The sequence below is a fragment of the Rana temporaria genome, chromosome 3, assembly GCF_905171775.1.
Source record: "Rana temporaria chromosome 3, aRanTem1.1, whole genome shotgun sequence".
NCBI classification, from domain to species: Eukaryota; Metazoa; Chordata; class Amphibia; order Anura; family Ranidae; genus Rana; species Rana temporaria.
Window position 1 is genome coordinate 133,675,749 of NC_053491.1, and position 20,192 is coordinate 133,695,940.

The window sequence follows — 20,192 nt, forward strand, 5'->3', positions numbered from 1 at the left end:
ACAATTTTGTCCCAAAGAAGCTCATGTAGTTTTTGGAGCTCCATTAATCAGGTGATAAGCAACACATTGCTCACCTGTGAAGCCCCTTTGAGAAAATTAGAATAATTCTTAGGCCTTGTACACACGAGAGGACCGTTTCCAGCGGATAAATCCTCTGGCGGATTTGGATCTGATGGCTGTACACACCATCAGATCGAAATCCCCGCGGAATACATCCGCGGTGACGTGTCGCGCCGTCGCCGCAACGATGACGTGCGCGACGCTGGAAGGTAAATACGTCCACGCATCATTACGACGCATGCGAGGGATGGGAGCGGACGGACTGATCCGGTAAATCTGTACAGACAACCGGATCAGTCCGCTGGACTGGATTCCAGCGGATAGATTTCTTAGCATGCTAAGAAATTTTTATCCGCTGGGAATCCGTCGGCTGGATTTTTATCCGCCTGAAAATGTCCGCTAGGCCGTACACACGACCGGATCTATCTGCTGGAACTGATCCGCGGATCAATCCCAGCGGATCGATCCGGTCGTGTGTACGGGGCCTTAGATTTCCATGCTTTTCAGGAATTGCACAATAAAATGCTTGGCAGTGCATAGGGGCTTTCTCCCTTCCCTCCTCAATAACTTAGTTTGGTGTTTAAGGTCTATGAAATATTTCACATGTGCTTTACCAAAGTATAGAGAACAGAAAACTTTAGGAGTAAAAATGGCAACAATGAGAAACTTGTTTTTATCTGCATCTGCAACGGGACTAATTTGTGCAAATGGGCATGTTTTTTCTTTAAGAAAAACTAAGCAGTGTATATGTGTATATGTCAGCAGAAACAGCAGGAACCAGCCAAATTTCAATATGTGTGTATCACTCGCTGTTCAACAGAAGCTGATTATAGGACATTAGGCTTCTGTTGGAAAACCAGCATTCGATCAGCGCATGCAGCCAGTGGCCACAGTGATTATCTGTGTATTTTGACATGGAGGGGAAACGGTAATAGTGATATAAAATGTTCAAGTGTGTATATACAGTATCTCACAAGAGTGAGTACACCCCTGACATTTTTGTAAATATTTTATTATATCTTTTCATGTGACAGCACTGAAGAAGTGACACTTTGCTACAATGTAAAGTAATGAGTGTACAGCTTGTATAACAGTGTAAATTTGCTGTCCCCTCAAAATAACGCAACACACAGCCATTAATGTCTAAACCGTTGGCAACAAAAGTGAGTACACCCCTAAGTGAAAATGTCCTGATTGGGCCCAAGTAGCCATTTTCCCTCCCCGGTGTCATGTGACGCATTAGTGTTACAGGGTCTCAGGTGTGTTCAATTTGATCTTATCGCTCTCACTCTCTCATACTGATCACTGGAAGTTCAACATGGCACCTCATTGCAAGGAACTCTCAGAGGATCTGACATTTGTATTATTGCTCTACATAAAGATGTCCTAGGCTATAGGAAGATTGCCAAGACCCTGTAACTGAGCTGGAGCATGGTGGCCAAGATCATACAGCAGTTAAGCAGGACAGGTTCCACTCAGAATAGGCATTGCTATGGCCGGCCAAAGAAGTTGAGTGCGTGTACATGTGCAAATCCTCAAACCAAAAGAGTTTCTTAGAGTCCATCTCTCTCATAGCTTACTCATGATCAGCTCCTTGCTGCTCTGTCACAGACTAAATCTGCCTCCTGCAGACATGCACCCTTTGGCTGCCTCATGCAGTCTCTCTGACTCCTAGAGAGGATGGGAGTCCTCCTGACTCCCTTGCACAGAACTTTTTGTCTGTTGGGTGGACCCCTAAGCTCTAGCTCTGGGCTCTAATGTAGCCAGCCCACACCTGGATAATCAATGTGCCTGTTTCTCCAAGAATCATGTGTAAACGAGAGAGAGAGAGAGAATATTTCTAAAGATTAATAGTCATTTCCATTATTTTAAAGGAATTACATAGACACGTTAAGAAAGCACCCTCAGAAGACTGCTGTGGGCAAATATTAGGGCTTCAGATGTGTGTTTTGCTTATTAGTGCACATGTTTTTTTAATGCATTCAGCAATTACAGAGCACTTCACAGCTCTCAATCATTGAGATCATGTCCCACTAACTTTGCTGCTAGCAGTGATGATGAGTAATGGTATTATGGCAGTGCAAAGGGAAAGTTAGGCCACATGCACATCTGCTGCTAGGGACGTCTGGTATTTTTTTTCCTACCTTTAAAAGCCCCTGCATGTTGGCCTATGTATCCATACTATAGCACATCCTATAGCATTAGGGTGTGCACCTTAAAGCTCAAGCACACATGTGTGTCTACATAGATATGGCTCCTGCAGGGAGATCACTCTCCCTGCCAGCACAGTTAAAGAAGTGCATAAGCACTTCTCCTATGGCTGAGCCGTTAAGATGGAGATCTTTCCTACTGTCCTGCTGGTACACATAGAAATAATGCTAATGTACATGGGGTGATTAGGGCGTGCCCAAGCACACCTAGCACACCCTGTGCACATGTCTATGGTCCATACGCACATAGGCTTTTAGTTTAGAGGCATAGACTGTAGAGTTTAGAGGCAGGAAAAAACCCTCTGGCAGTGTGCCAGGAGCAGCTGCTTTTTAGCAGAAAAAACACAATGCATCCAAATGTGTGTAAACGCTTCTAAACATGCGTTAACGCTAGACGTGTTTAGTGCTAAAGCATGAAGTAATTTCAGTGGCCAATAAAAGGAATTAACACCCAAATGCTTGATGCGGCTAATCGGTACGCAATTGTACACACTTTAATCATTTTTTTTTCTTTTCTGCCAAAATGCCCCTACCAGGAGGAAAAGGCACAGAGAGAAAGAAAAATGTCCAGTGTGCATGCGGGCTTACAGAAAGGCACTATTAACAATAGTAATAAGTAAGTCAGAGATCAGTCATTAGAGCCAGGGAGTAATGCCGCGTACACACAATCATTTTTTTCGGCATTAAAAAAACGTTGTTTTTAAAAAATGTCATTTTAAATGATCGTGTGTGGGCTTCACATCATTTTTCAGGTTCTGAAAAACGACAAAAAAAAAATTCGAACATGCTGCATTTTTTAACGTCGTTTTAAACTATGTCGTTTTTCGGGTTGTAAAAAAAGATGGGATCGCTCGTTCTGGTAAAACTACCGTTCATAATGGAGTAAGCACATTCATCACAATGTAACAGACAAAAAAGCGCAAATCGTCTTTTACTAACACGGAATCAGCCAAAGCAGCCCAAAGGCGAATGGAACTTCCTCTTTATAGTGCCGTCGTACGTGTTGTACGTCACCGCGCTTTGCTAGATCATTTTTTAAAAATGATGGTGTGTGGGCAACGTCGTTTTAATGATGAAGTTGGAAAAACTTAGTTTTTTCAACATGCTGAAAAACAACGTTTTTTTTCATGCTGAAAAATGGTCGGGTGTACGCGGCATCAAGCAAACATGAACTCACCATAAGTCACATAAATCGGCAGCAGAATATCAATGCAAACACCATACATTGCTGTATACCATGGTGAAAACCAGACAACAGACTCCACAGCATTTGTTTACTTATTATTAATGGAAACATAGTGTGTGTTTAACTAATCTTGATCTTTTTGATCTTTTCTTTCAGATCTACACAAAGAACAAAAATTTGTACACCGTGGAGGCCAATAATGCACGTCAGTTGGTCGAAAGTGCTGCAACTAACATCGAAAAGCTACTACGGAACCGTTCTAAAGCCCTTGAGGTAGGTGATACATTTTCCTATAAATTTCAGGTGTCGTTTAATTTTAAAATGTAATAATATAAATTTCTGCACCAATATTTTGGATCATTAAACAGGAGCTCCAGCAAACCTATCAACATATAAAAAAAATATTCCAATCCAGGAAGATTGAAAACAAGAGGGACTATATGACCACGCTGACAGTTGTAGTTTATCAAAAATATAAATATTTTATTTTATGAAGTAATCAAAAAACATGGTAGGTGAGTTAATGTTGATAGGGAGCTAAAAAACTGTGTAAAAAAACCTGAACCAAGACAGTTTTCAGGTTTACACAATAACATACGCATCCAGGACAGAAAAATAACATAAAACAAATAGACAATGTCCGGACATCAGATGGTTAGGGAGGGATGCTCGTCTCTCATTGCCGGAATTCCCGTAATCAACTAATGAGCCTATAAGAGTCTATGACAGAATCATCTTGACAAGTTCTTTGTTCAAAAACCAACAGAATAGTTTTCGGAAATACAAAAGTTCCTTAACCTCCCTGGCGGTATGATTCTGTCTGGAATTACGTACCAAAAGCGGTACATTTATTTTGCAAGGAAATTGGCGTTTTATACTGTAGGCCTGTAATTTTTAGAAATAACTCACTTAAATCTGACCAAGCAAGAGTCTAGTAGGCATCCCGGGTATGATTTTTTTTTTAAAACAAAATTATAAATTATAATATAATAAATAATTATAAATAATTATAACAAATAATAATATAATTATAATAAAAATTATTCAATAATGTAATCAACTCAAAATCACTGAAATTTGCAGTTGCAGAATTGTCGCTGTCATTATTTTATTTTTTTTATGATGAATTTCCCCGCAAATCGCTATCGCACAATTCTGCAAGTGATTATAATTTATTATCGCTGTTTTCTAGCTGATCTAAAACCATTTTTGACATAAAGGGACACTTTTGGACAATCTACAGTTTTTAGGCAGAAATGACATTTTTTATTATATAAAAGTACATGTAGGACACTGGGCAGACCACTAGGGACAAGGGGGGTGTGTATTTTTTACATACAGTACTGTAATCTATAAGATTACAGTATACTGTATGTAATGTGTTTGTTTACTTTTTTGAATTTGGCGCCGTTCTCCATCCCCGTGCGTCGTAACGTCGCAGGGAACGGAGATCGGCGTCGCACGGGGACTGTGAATCGAGCGAGGAGGTCCCGCTCGCTCACACAGCGGGTGGCATCGCTGGATCCAGGGACAAGGTGAGTAAACCAAGCCTGTGGATCCAGCGAAAGGTAAGCCCGTCCAGCCCGAGCGTGACTCGGGTTTGCCGATCCTAACATATAAAACCAACCCCGAGTCACGCTCGGGTTTACCGTCAGGGGGGTTAAAGGGTTTGTAAAGGATTTTTTTTTCTTAATAGCTTCCTTTACCCTAATGCAGTGCTGTTTTCATGTCCTCATTGTTCGTTTTTCCTCTCAAGTTGCTGTAATTCTTCTTTGATCTCCACACTTCCTGGTTGTCTGTTTCCTGATAACCAGAGTACTGGGAGCTTTCTCTCTGTGGTCACTAATCAAGGAGGTGTGATTACTGTGTTTCTAAAACCCCTCAGCACCAATCAGTTTTGTTTTCCAAACCATCACTGCCCTGTATTGGCTCTGTGACTCTGTACAGCAGAGGCAGGAAACAACATGCAAAAACGCAACTAGAAACTACAGGTACATTATATGATTGATTTTGATCTATTTTTAATTGTTTTTAAAAGGAATCAGTTAACTATAATGTCTCTATACCCTGTAAACAGTAATTTCAGCAAAAAACGGACTTGTAATGTATCCCTATGGGATTGCAGATGTTAGCGGATGATGCATCCGCTAACGTCCGCAACCATCCGCGTCCGCAAAGATCCGCTTTTGCGGACGGAAGAAAATCCTATTTTTCTTCCGTCCGGCGGAACGGATCGGATGAATACGGACACACGGTTCGTATTCATCCGATTCCCCATAGGGGAGAGCGGAGGAGAGACAGGGCGGTCTCTGCACTGTGTGCGGGGACCGCCCTGTCCGCCGACAGCTCAGTGGGGATTAACGGAGGAATCCCCGCTGAGCCAAACGGGCAAACGGAGCGGATCAATACGGATCCGCTCCGTGTGAAAGAGCCCTTAGGCACTAAGTGGGAATAGCAGGGCACTCACTGGATTGCTAAATGGTTTATGATGTGCTTTACAGTGCAGCAACCAAACATTTCAAGGATTTAAAAATAGGAGCTCCACTTACCCATGTGACTGCGTTCTGTGTGCCAAGTTGAGCCATGTTTTCAGAATAAGGAAAGGGATTTCTCTGTATAAACAGAAAAAAACACTGCGCTAACGTGTAAATTAAATAACAGTGAAAAATTGAATAAATAAAATAAATGTGAAAAGCTGCCAGTATTAATTACTAAAATACCATAGTAAGCAAAGAAACAAAAAACAAAATAATACGGCGCTAATAAACCTGTGAAAAATATATGTGAAATATATCTCAAAAAATTGAATAAACACAATAAAAATGAATGTGAAATATATACCCAAAAAAATATATATGACCAAAAAATTAAGATTGGTGAATTGACAATATGATAATCAATGTAACAAATCCATCCAAATGAATAAATAAAGTGAAATAAAGATAGTCCATAAAAAATCAGTGCAATTGAGTCCAATTAAGGTGAGCAGCTGTAATTAATCAAGAAAGGATCCTCCACCAGAAAGGTCACCCAATATGTGGGAAATGAAATCTCCTTACCAGAGAAAAAGACCGGGCTTTCAACGGTCTAATTCAGCATAAGGATGTTTAAAGTCTTCCTTGAAAAAGACTATTCCGGACACTGCTATGAATCACCAGTATGGATAACTCCAAAAGATAGGGTCCTATTCAAATCCGCTCCAGTTTAACATTGGTGTTCATAAAAATAAAGAATAGTAGGAAACCACATAGTGCATTACTGTGTAAACATTAGGTTTTTAATAGAAACAGATGCGCACTTACAGCAAAGCCTTGAAAAACTTGCATATGGGATATGGTGTGGAGAGGATGGCGTTCCCTCAATCCTCCGTTTGCTTCGTGTCTCCGTCCGTCACGTGTATCTGTTTGTCCTGTCAGTCCTTGTCACTTCCAGTGGATGGAACTGCACTGTGTATTGGTATTTCACAGAGCGGCCCAAACCTCTTCTTCTGGGATTTCACCGCTGTCGTTCTTGGCTCCACTTCTGCTGTCAGTCTATCAAAATAATCTGTGCCATGGGTATCTAGACACACTGTGCAGAACATCTCCTTCCTCCAGTCATGTGACTGGAGGAAGGAGATGTTCTGAGATGCATCTGTTTCACATTCATTTTTATTGTGTTTATTCAATTTTTTTAGATATATTTCACATATATTTTTCACAGGTTTATTAGCGCCGTATTATTTTGTTTTATGTTTTCAGAATAAGTTGATGTATTCCCAAGGCCTCATCCAAGGAAATAGGGGTTCAGCAGCTGTTCTTTGACTATCAGAAAGGACTAATATGTACCCACCCATCTTCTGCCATAATATAATTTGTGTGCCCAATCTCCTACCTGCCAGTATTGATAACACAAACAGCAAATGATTAGGCTCATAACTAACTTGGCTCCTCACAATCAGGACAGCAAATCTTCAGGTGGTGTCATTTTTACCTCTGCAACAGGACCAGTGGCATCTGCAGGGCAGATCCTATATTGAGGCACTGAAGCCCAGCCCGACCACCATGGTCCACATAGCCTCAAGGATAAAAATTTGAGTGTTTGCCCCCCCAGATCAGACAGGCTAGATCCAGTCCTGCTCTGCTTTTTTCTTTTAAACATGATTTAACATGATTAACAAGCACTGACCAAATTAAAGCAAACTGTCACTGGTCTGACCAGGTAAAGAAATGTAGCCTACATAATAGCTCTATGCCCCTTTAAAACAGGCGCCTCCGCTATGCAAAATCTGCTTGCTCAGCTGGGGGATCTCCCTGCTGAGCAGGCGGATGACAGGTTCGTGTCGGCTCCACTATGCAGAATGGACACGAACACTGTCCCGATCTCCTCTATGGGGCAATTAGATGGAAACGGACCACCTGTCTGTTTCCATCCAATGTCATCCAATCTGATCTGCCCGACGGATGGAAAATAGGACCACCATCCATCTGTATTAGGCAGACAGGATCGAATTGGTTTGCGACAGGTGTCAGGGCCTTGACACTTAACTCTGGTTTAAAAAAAAAAAGTGTTCTTAACTTGTAAATATACCTTTTATACTCCAGATCTCCAAATTCCTTTTTTTTTTTTTTTTTTATATGTTTACCTGTTTGACTTTGGCTATGTTTCTTCCCTATGGTCCCACTGTATGTAGAACATAGCCACTCTTTCTTGCTCACTCCCGAGAAGGACTATGGAATATGAGATTTGTAATGTGCATAGGGCAGTACACATGGCACTACTAACATGCACAACAGCAAACAAATGTGAGAGAGTGGGGATAAGGAGAGACTCAGGAGCTCACAGAGGACATCACAAGGATGCAGAAAAACTCAGTAAGACTAGGTTCATACCTATGCGGCTCTGTGAGCCATGTTTTGCGCAGGCACGGCAGCCCATTCATGTGACTTGGCTGCTGCGTCTCCAGAAATGCAGGGAAGAGGTCCATGCATTATTTATTGTATTGCAGCCAGCATGGGAACCGCCATTGCAGTGCCGATCCCAGTGTGGATGCAAATTCAAATGCATCCACTGTGTTTTTCTGTGCAGGTGGTTCCAGATGTGAAAATATTCTTTGAAAAATAGATTAAAGTAGTGCGCGTGTAGTGGTAGTGGATGTGTATGTATTATTTATTTGCAGAATAAGGATATTGTTAAGTATCACTTTAATATGGTGAAGTTAACAAAGTCCATCGCCTTTTACAAACAATAGCTGAGCAGTGACCATGCCCTTTCTAATTTTGCAAACAGTGTGCAATCTGTAACCACTTTTTCTGTGCTGCAGCACCTCTAATTATATGTAACCCCCCTTTTTATTTAATATAATTAGGGAAAATATATATTTAGCAATATCATTTTCTTTAAAGTACTTGTAAAGTCTTGTTTAAAAAAATAAAATAAACATGTTATACTTACCTGCTCTGTGCAGTTAGTTTTGCACAGAGTAGCCCGGGTCCTCCTTTTCTCGGGTCCCTCTTCATTGCTCCTGGCCCCTCCCTCCTATCGAGTGCCCCCACAGCAAGCAGCCTTCTATGGGGGCACCCGAGCTGAGTCAAAGCTTGTGCATCCATTCAGACACAGAGCCCCGGCCCCACCCCCTCTCTCCCCTGATTGACTGATTGACTTTGATTGACAGCTTTGATTGGGAGCCAGTGGTGCCGCTGCTGTGTCTCAGCCAATCAGGAGGAGTGTCCCGGATGGCTTAGACACTTGTGGACATCGCTGGAGAGAGATGGGGCTCAGGTAAGTAATTAGGGGGTTGCTGGGGTGGCTGCTACACACACATTTTTTTTTTTATCTTAATGCATGGAATGCATTAAGATGAAAATTCTTCTGCCTTTACAACCTCTTTAATGAGGGACATCCATTTTCCTATCGATTTGTGTCCAACCCTGGGATTTTGTTAAGCACAGATCTTTTTTTGCATTATCATCCCAATATATATATATTCACTTAAAATGCAGGAACCCCCATGGCTGTGCTTGGTTGCAGTCTGCTTACAGTCTAAAGATAATTTAATCTTACACTCCTCTTCTTACTTTGAACAAACATCAATTTCTTAAATGGCCTGCATATAGAATACTGCACCAATAAAGCAGCTGCCTTCTGTACAGTGCAGACCTGGATGCAAGATAATGTGATTGCTTGGATATTGTGATGATGTCAATACACTGTGCCCAGAATGCTGTCATCTCTTAAGTGCATCTGAAACCTCTGAACTTGTTTCAGTGCTAGAGGATGCTTCACAGATGACAGTTGCTTAAACTGAAGGTCATCAGAAGCTGCCAAGCACAAGAATAATGCTCTTGGGCCTTGATTGTCTACCATAGAAGTGTGGGGTGGCAGACACTGTTTCCCACGGACACATAGTAAGCTCTGTCAGGCCCCGTACACACGACCGAGTTTCTCGGCAGAATTCAGCCAGAAACTCAATCGGAGCTGAATTCTGCCGAGAAACCCGGCGTGTGTACACTTTCGGCCGAGGAAGCCAACGAGTTCCTCGTCGAGCCAAATAGAAAACATGTTCTCTATTTCCTCGTTGTTCAATGAGGAAAGTTGGCTCGCCGAGATCCTCGGCGGCTTCACACAGAACTCGACGAGCAAAACGATGATGGGGGGTGGGGCCAAGCTGCTGCTCCATGTCTGAATGGACACACAAAGTAGCGGCTCGGTTTAGGTGCCCCCATAGCAAGTATAACATGTTTTTTACTGTTAAAGAAGAAGGAAAATAAAAAAACAAGACTTTCGTATCACTTTAACTGCCGTTGCCTTCTAATGTGGTTTAAAAAGTAGCCCTATTTGAGACTATTAAGTCTGATTTTAGGGAAGAAGTTAGAAAAGGCGCATTATCTATCTATTTTTCAGTAACATTACAAGTACAAATGCATCAATTCCTGACATGTCACAATATACGGCAGCAGTATATTTTTATAAAAGCTCTACCTTGTGTCAAAAAAGTCGTTTTTTTTAGCTCAAGTCAAATAGCTGCTCCTTGGCTGAGATGATACAATCAGTTTGCTGCAGGCAGGAGAAATAATTTTCTGAGTCTCTCCAAGTTATCAGACTGCAACATTGTACATTTGTACATTAGCACATTAGTAGCGAGTCACAAGAAGAGAATCTGCAGCAGGAACTGACCTGTGTTAAAGTGTTACTAATCTCACAACAGTAAAATCAGCCTGTATATGCAGTAAAGCATGCTTGTTATACTCACTGTGGAACCCAAGGAGTTAATCCTCTGCATTGTGTAAAAATGCTGTTTGATCCTGTCTTCTCTGATCCTCCAATTCTTCCGCTGCCCCCAAACTGTCTCCTGATAGAACAGAGCCTTGGGGGACACTCTGCACATACTTTTTTTCTTGGGAGGGTGCATGTGATCTGCACAGAGCCAACCAGCACTGTCCAGACAGAGGGTCAGGGGTCCTGCATCCTCATAGGACAATCAGGGGAGAATGAAAACTCTTCCTAGAAGCTTTAACCAGTGTTCTGCTGGACACTGATAGCAAACACAAGACTGCTCTAACTGCTGATGAGAAAAGGTATTTAGCAGTTTATATTTACTAAAACAATTGCATTTCCATGTTCTGTGTACCGCGGGGGACCAGATATAGTGAATGCAGGGTCCTGGGTTTAGTAACACTTTAAACTTTATAAACACAGGCAAGAACCACACATGCACCAGGATAAACATGTATAGCAAAAAATGTGGAGAGAACAAGGGAGTCCTCGGAATGCAAAAAAAAGGGGGATGGGTCAACCACAGCTTATGGTACAAAAAATATAAATAAAAGGCTTTATTGAAATGTGGGGGTAAATACATACTTCAAGTTTAAAGTATATGCAGGAAAAATAGTGCAATCCTAACTAACACAGTTTATCTCGCTAACCAAAAAATATACGAATCGGCTGGTGAGAGTGGATTCTAGGATTCTTTCCTTTATTTATTTTTTACCAGGATAAACATGGCCAGTATCTTAACCCAGGAAGTAAACGCTGACCGTACATAGTACTTGAACAAAGTGGCGTCACCACCCTGCCTCTCCATCTCGTCCATTCAGAGAACTCTTTACATTTATTGAGAAAGTGTAAAGCATTCCACTTGGCTCGTGCCAAGTGGCCAAGCTTCTGTGCTCAGATTGCATTAAAGGTGTTGTAAAGGAAAACAATTTTTTTCATAATAAGCCTCCTTTACCTGCAGACATTCCTCTTTTCACTTCCTCATTTTTCGTTTTTGCTCAGAAGTTGCTCTATTTCTTCCCTGTTCTGTTCACTTCCTGCTTGTCTGATTTTACTGACCACCGTGATGGGAGGCTTTACTGCGGTGGTCAGTAACGTGCTCGCCCCCTCCTGGGAACTACATCTGTGCGGCAGGACGCTCTCTACGTGTTAGAGACCTCATGGAGATGTGAATTACTGGGCGTGCCGCAATTCATGCTGGGAAATGTAGTTCTTACATGAACGAACGATGCAAACCAGGAAGTGAATGAGAGAACATAAACTAGAACACCGGAGGTGATATAGATGAAGGAATTTAATGGGTATTTCCTCGTTTTTTAACAGAATCATTACACTATTCTGTCTGTCTACCTTGCAGACATTAATTTTAGGCAAAAAAAAAAATTCCTTTACAACTCCTTTAAACCAGCCCCTCAACACAGGACCCATAAGCAAGTGGAGATCATAGGAATGGCACCGTCTACTGTAGTGATTTCCAGATTCTAGAGGCATTGGCAAGGTATGGTACATACAAAGTTACATCGCTGTAGGCTGGACCAATATAGCTATGTAAAAATAAACCAGACCTGGAATTTATTTTTTAAGCTATACCATACAAGTTCTTCTTCTAAGACGAAACCAAATTGTAGTAAAAATACATATGATACACTTTTCCTGCATTACAGATCCAAATGATCAATGTGGGCAGCTTTGTTTCTAAAATACTTGGTGTCATTTTTGCCTCTCTGTTGATTCCCTTAAAGAGGGGGTAGCAAGTCCATACTAATTTAAAGGGTTCATGAAGTGTAAAAAATGTGTTAATGAAAAGGGAAGAGAGAGAGAAAAAGAATGAAATTGCACATTCAAGGCTGATGGTTGTCTCCTTCAGACTGGAAGAGATTGTTGTCAGCCTGTAAGGCACGAAGCTTATGGATGCTCAAGCGTCTGCCTTCTCTGTAACGAATGCTTACAGCAGCTGGCAGTGTGCTAGAACACTGCTCTACCAAGGCTTAATGCTGCTCAAGTTGTTCAGCTGACAGTAAGCACAGCCTAATATGCAGTTCAAGCAGGTGGCAGCTCAAAACAGCAGCCCAGCGCATGTGCTGCATTTGTGACCGATGTGTGACAAGCACACATTGTGATCTTGGCGTAAATTTGGTAATGTGCAGCATAATATGAAAGGAAGTCGAGTAAAAATTTGATTTTGGCTCTAAGCCGATCTATTTGTTTCTCAAATAAAAGAATGTGACTTGTAAAGCGGCAAGGAGGTTGTTAAGTCATTGCTGACCTTCTTTTGCATCAGGTTTGAAGCCTGTTAGTAGTAATACGAAATAGCACGTCTTCCAGCCAATGATTTTAATAAGACTGTACAGCTCTGTATGTTAATGCTGCAACCAAAAAGACATAGTTTATGAATGCTAGCCGACCCAGTGGCCTCACTGCGCATTTTTTTTTAAACAATTAAGCCGTAATAAAGCCATAATTTTTCTCGCATCTCAGCTAAGCGAGAATCCCAACCCTGCCTCTGAAGGGTTAACCAGAACGGGGAACAACATCTCCATGCTGAGCAGGAATATTACTAAAATATTTATTCCTGTGATGCAAAATGACCTTTTTTGCAACTCTGGCAGTATCACAAATAATTCCTTGCCCCATTGGCTGTGTTTATGACTGCTATGTGCTCCTCTTCCCTGAAGATACTAAATAATAGGCAGATGCGATGAGCAAAACACACAAACCAATTCTACTCTGAACTATTATGCAAATAACAAATACAATTAAGTAAATTTTTTCTTTTAGTTTTCTAGCTAGATAAAACTGTCAGAAACTGACAAGTGCTTTTAATTCTATATAAGTAAGTTTCACATTGTTATTACTCATATACTCCTAATGGCACATATTTATTAGTCCGTAGTGATGAAATTCTTATGTCCTTTGTTATTCAATACATTGGCCCTTTCACATCATTCAGGGGCCTTAATGCATGCATGTTGATGTGCATCATTCAAAATGAATGAGCTGTCAATGTATTGCAATGCATCAAAAATGGTGCATGTATCATTTCTGGCAACGCAAACCACAATTGTCCAGCGACAAGGTGCATTGGGGTGCTATTTAGCCCTCTCACACACGATAGGTTAAACAGAGGACAACGGTCTGATGGACCGTTTTCATCAGTCAAAACCGATCGTGTGTGGGCCCCATAGGTTATTTAACCATCGGTTAAAAAAAAGCCAACTTGCTTTAAATTTAACCGATGGATTCCTAAACGATAGGTCAAAACCGATCGTTAGTAGGCACAACCATCGGTAAAAAATCCACGCATGCTCAGAATCAAGTCGACGCATGCTTGGAAGCATTGAACTTCATTTTTTTCAGCACGTCGTCGTGTTTTACGTCACCACGTTCTGACACGATCGGTTATTTAACCGTTGGTGTGTTGGCGCGACGGACCATCAGTCAGCTTCATCGGTTAACCAATGACAACGGTCCTTCAGACCCTTCTCATCGGATGGACTGATCGTGTGTACGAGGCTTTAGAAATTGTATGAATATTCACTTGAATGAATATTGATGGAATGGCAGCGCTTCGCACCAATGAATGTAAGCACAATGCGATAGTGTGAAATGGTCTTATAGGCAGTTTACTTATGGCAAAAATGTGTACCAGCATACAATAATTCTGTATTTTATTGTACCAAATGCCATAGCTCTTATTTATTTCCTTGAAGATAAAAAAAAAAAGTACATTGGTCACTATTTGGCTTAGTAGCTTAGAGAGCTCTAACAAATGGCATGCAGAATGTGTTTGAAAAGAAAAGTAAAGCAATAATAAATCCAAATCATGGCATTTGCAATCTTGTTCAGTAATACTGAAAAATTATATTTTTAGTCATCAGTATTACCTGACTTGGAGGTAATATTAAAAAGAGACTATAAGCGAGATGTGAAACTACACGTAGGCTGATATATTTTTTAATGATTCTTTGTTTTTCCTTAAATTCCCTTATAAATGTCTAGGCCATAGCAAATGAGTCATTCTTGTTCTGAGTGAGTAACTCAAGGTATTGAAGTAAGAAAATCAACATGACAGCAAAGCAGCTCACATTTTTAGAAGTAGAGACAAGAAATGGCAGCCTCAATGTTTACTCCTACCTTGTTTCCTTTCTAATAAAATCTTTGCGTTGCTCTTTCCCATCTAGCTAAATGAATGGGTCTACTCCTCCAATTGTGAGCATTAACAGAACCCACAACTATCTTTTTATAAGGTTTTATAGGCTATGAACCATTGAAATTCTGCAGAAAAAATATTGGTAATTACATAGTTAGTCTGGTTAAAACAAGACACAAGTCCTTTTAGTTTAACCAATTGAAGGGGGGGGGGGGGGAATTATAATCATATATACACAAATCCTACACCCACAGTTGATACAGAGGATGGCAAAAAAAAAAAAAAAACAGCAAAGCATGATCCAATTTGTTCCAGCAAGGTAAAAATTCCCTTCCCGATCCCCCAAGAGGCAATTGGATGTTCCCTGGATCATCTTTACCTATAAATATTAGTATCACATAATATTAGTATTAACACAAGGGTGAACTTAGAACCTTTGGTCTGGGGGGGGGGGGGAAACAGAACCAACAGCCCCTTTCCTGGTAGAGGTAGATTTTAGCAGACTAAATAATGTACTCCATGGTACCACAATAATTGATGGGCACATGAATGGTTTCAGCTTTGCTTCCTGCTCTGGACATTTGGTTATTAGGAGTTGGCCTGTACAACAGGGCTAGATTTAATGGTACATTCTAGTCAAAACTGAAAACTAAACCAAGAGATCCATATAGAGAGAGCAGTTTAGATCCTATGTATGCTATTTTTTCCAAGTATTATTGTGGTAAATCAGCTTAACAAAGTCCCCTTGGTCTTTGATGTGGTGATCTAATAAACCCCACTTGGGATGGAGAAGAAGAATCCCAAACTCCTTCTAAAGACTCCTTGCTGTCTCCCATGTACAGAAAAAAACGCCATAGGTGTTAATTGGTCCCCCTCAACTGCCAAACAGATTCTTGGAAGTTTAAGCATGATTGTGGGTCTAGAAAACCAGCGATAGAGATAAGAAATTACACAGCACAGACGATATGGGGTACACTCACAGAGCCCATTTCAGGAGATCTTTTGTGTCTAACTGCAGTGGATTACAATGAATTTAGATTAACGTGAAACTACTCAACATTTAACTTAGCTCACAGATTAATTTTAATTATTTATTGGAAATGCTCTTTAAATTTAGAGTTTAGTTCAAGGGTCAGATTAAGGTTTAGTTATTTTGGATACAGTTCTTTATTTCTGGGTGTGATACATTATGCATCAGTTAACTGTACCTGATACTGCTACACCAATATTGCTGCAAGCTAATATGAGTTGTCTCATCTTTTGACTCTTTAGAATCTTTTGACTTTAGATGAGTTGACTCATCTTTAGATTTCTAATTTTAGAGAATAGCAATATGCATTCTGTTTTTTAGTGCAGGATCCTTAATGGAAATTTTAGGGATTTTTGTCTTTAAAGCAGGGGTGTCAAACTCAATTTCATCGTGGGCCGCATCAGCATTATGCTTGCCCTCAAAAGGGCCAGTTGTATCTGTCAGGCCCCATACACACGATAGAATCCATCCGCTGAAAAATCCCAGCGAATGGGTTTCAGCGGATAGATCCTATGGTGTGTACACTCCAGTGGATCTGTTTCCGCGGATATTTATCCCCTGGGATGGATTCCAGCAGATCAGATATTTGCTGACATGCTAAACAAATCTATCTGCTGGAATCCATCCCAACGGATGGATCCGCTGGTCTGTATAGACTCACCGGATCCATCCGTCCGAAGGGATCCCCCGCATGCGTCGTAATGATTCGACGCATGCGTGGAATTCCTTATATGACAGCGTCGCGCACGTCGCCGCGTCATAATCGTGGCGACGGCGCGACACGTCATCGCCAGAGGATTTCGGCGCGGATTTCAATGCGATGGTGAGTACACTCCATCGCAGAGAAATCCGCTGAAATCCTCGAGAGGATTTACCAGCGGAAACGCTGGACCGTATTCGCGGATAAATCCTCTCGTGTGTATGGGGCCTAAGATTAGATGCACAGCACATCCCCTCCCCTTTACATTAGATGTCAAGAGCCACCACACCATTAGAAGTTGAGTCCCCCACTCTCCCTTACATTACAGTGCACACCCCCTTTACTTATGCTGTTGCTGAGAAGAAGATGGATGCATTGCTTAAAAGCAGACAGTACAGGGTCTGGAGGTTTGCAAGTGCCACATGAAATGACCTGGAGGGCCGGATTCAGCCTGCGGTCCTTGTGTTTGACAACTGTGCTTTAAAGGAACCCCTGGGCTCTAGCTGTCATGTATGCCAACATGTGCCCTGCAAGTGTAGGTGTGATGTGACCTTAGTACCTGTATTTTTTTTTCTTTAACACAAAATGGGCCATCAGCCCAACTTTTTCACCTAAGTTGAAAACCTTGCCATAGATCTTTCTCACAAAATCTCTTTTTGCTGTGGCCATTGGTACTTCATTGGCACCCATCCAAACCGAACTTTAGATCTCTTGATTGAATCTAATCTTTCACAGTATCTTAACATTGCTCACACACATGCTGGCCTTCACATACAACATATACATTAGATGCAAATAAATAAAAAAATAGATGCCACTGCTAAGGAGCTAACATAACATCCACCAGATAAAACTATAGATATATAAAGAAGGCAGAATATTTGTCTGCCACAGTAAAATCACTGCAAGCAGTAATGTAATATTTCTACTAATTAATGTTCATCATCTTTTAAGCATCTAAAGTTGCTTGGTATCAAAGTCTTGTAGAGCACACCCTGAGAAGATATTCCTCATTAGCGATAGTTCTTCATGATAATTTTGTGTTTAATGCATTTTAAGTGCTAGATTTCTTATTAAAACTTCAATCACCCTGCACTTGATTGTAATTAAATCCACCCTGGGCAATACATTGTTTCCCAAGTAAATATGGCAAACATAATTATGAGAAACTTTATAGTTAATGTATCATTGGTTTTCATGCAGTGATTACATTTTCAAGGGGGAGAAACACAATCATTCACTTTAGGCATAATATTTTTTTTTGGTTGTTGATGCATTAAAAGTTTCTTTGCCTTGAACGGGTTGTTGGCTTGTTTTGCTAACTTGAAAGCTAAAAAGAAATCACATCTATAACACATAGATAAAATATGCAAATGACATTTAAAATATAAGTGATAGCAATCCCATACTAATTATATTAAATGAATGAATAGATATTAAAGCTCAATGTGATTTGTGATTCATCTTTCCTCTCTGAGAAAAGATTGATTCCTTCATTAAATGCCAAGGTTTTATGGAATATGGAAATATAGAGATTGTGCATTGAAACTGATGGAACAGGACACTTTTTATTAATTTCAGGCAAGTGGGGAAGCTTGCAGTATTATCCATTGTTATTGGTATAAGAGATTTAGTATTTGAAGGTTACATAGCTAAATCTGGAAAAAAAAGGTACTCTATATCCTACACATCATTGAACCAATTAAGCTGTTATAATATAAGTCAACATGCTGTTAACTCATCATGGGGTATCTTTCATAAATTGTTAATATATGCCACCCCATTGCCATCCATAAGAATAGGGAGACAAAGGGGGTGATTTACTAAAGGCAAGTATACTGTTCACTTTGCAAGTGCAGTTGCTTTTTATTTTCTTACACGTGATTGGGTAATGTTTTTTTTTCCATTCTTTATTAAATTGCATACAGTACGGAGGAGGTAAATGCAAATACATTACATCATTAGCATAGACTCTGTGTAGACAAAAAGTGACTAATGAAGATAAGTTAAGATACATTTCATATTACATAAAGGTAAGGTCACATGTAATATACCATTCTTTGTACAGGAGCAGACATGCAATAGTCAGCTAAGACCTAAGAGCTGAAAATCTCTCCAACTGTATTGTGTGGGTTTACAATAAGACCCCATTCACACCTGAGCGTTCTGTAGCTTGAAGCCTGAAGCTACAAAACGCTGGAGGGGAAAAAATCAATTGTTCTCTATGGACATGGTTCACATCTCCACTCCAAAACGCCTGAAGCCAGAAGCTCTAAAACGCCTGAAGCTCAAACAAGTTCTGAGACTTTATTTTTAGGCAGATTTGGGCGTTTTTCGGCTTTTTACATTGGTGACCTTTTGACCTGTACAAAATCGCGGCAAAATGCGGTAAAAAAAACGCTGCAAAAATCGCAGGAAAATTGCGGTGAAAATGCGCGACTTTCTGCCTGAAAACGCGTATGCTAAGGTGTGAATGGGGCCTTATGCCGCGTAAACACGATAATTTTTCAGCATGAAAAAAACTATGTTTTCGGCATGTAGAAAAAACAAAGTTTTTCCAACTTCATCATTAAAACGACGATGTCCACACACCATCATTTTAAAAAAATGCTCTAGCAAAGCGCGGTGACGTACAACACGTACGGCGGCTCTATAAAGGGGAAGTTCCATACGAATGACGCCACCCTTGGGGCTGCTTTAGCTGATTCCGTGTTAGTAAAAGATGATTGCGCTTTTCTGTCTGTTACAGCGTGATGAATGTGCTTACTCCATTACAAATGGTAGTTTTACCAGAACGAGCGCTCCCGTCTCATAACTTGCTTCTGAGCATGCGCAGGTTTTAACAATGTTTTAGCCCACACAAGATCATTTTTTACAACCCGAAAAACGACATAGTTTAACACATCGTTAAAAAATGCAGCATGTTCGAATTTTTTTTTATCGTTTTTCAGAACCTGAAAAATGAAGTGAAGCCCATATACGATCATTTTAAATGACATTTAAAAAAAAAATAATAATAATTTAATGCCGAAAAATGATTGTGTGTACGCGGCATTAGTGATTGCGTATTCTTTGCAAAGTGTAGTTTCACAGCATTCACTAAGCTCTGGGAAAACTTTCTTTGCAGAGCGCAACTTCACTTGCAAAGTGGACAGTGTATTCACCGTCAGTTTTTTCTATTTAGGTGTTTTGAGTAGGATGAGATTGATTTTCTGTTAAAAGGTAACTCGTATGGCCTAATAAATCTATGTATCACAAATGAGGGGACTATCATATGGCTTCAGCCCCTCAGCAAATGTCAGATGAGCAATCTAAAACCCACATCTTCCCGTAAAGTGTACGTAAACTCTAGTAATACATTTTTCTTAATTGCTCCAGTAACCAGATGCGTGGCTGAGAATGCACTCTGTGGCTGCTGCCCTGCAGTGCTGAACTGGTGAACACCTATATTAGCAAGAGGAGGGAACTGCGGAGCAGGAAGCATTCAGTAGACTGAGTCAAACAGCGTTGCACTGTGGGAACTGTAGTCCAAAGAAGAGAGACTTTACTGAAATCAAGAGCCTTTGAACTGCATTGCAGGATGAAGGAAGAGAGCTGCATTT

The 20,192-nt window shown here is 40.6% G+C and overlaps 1 protein-coding gene across 8 annotated transcripts in view; it reads left to right on the top strand.

Annotated features, from left to right (window-relative positions):
- Window positions 1–20,192, top strand: part of CACNA2D1 (calcium voltage-gated channel auxiliary subunit alpha2delta 1) — an 856,738-nt gene that overhangs the window by 209,161 nt on the left and 627,385 nt on the right. For all 8 annotated transcript variants that reach the window (XM_040343442.1, XM_040343444.1, XM_040343443.1 and 5 more), the window contains exon 3: window positions 3,613–3,729. In XM_040343442.1, coding sequence (XP_040199376.1) covers window positions 3,613–3,729 — 117 coding nt within the window. The remainder of the gene's footprint in view (window positions 1–3,612; window positions 3,730–20,192) is intronic.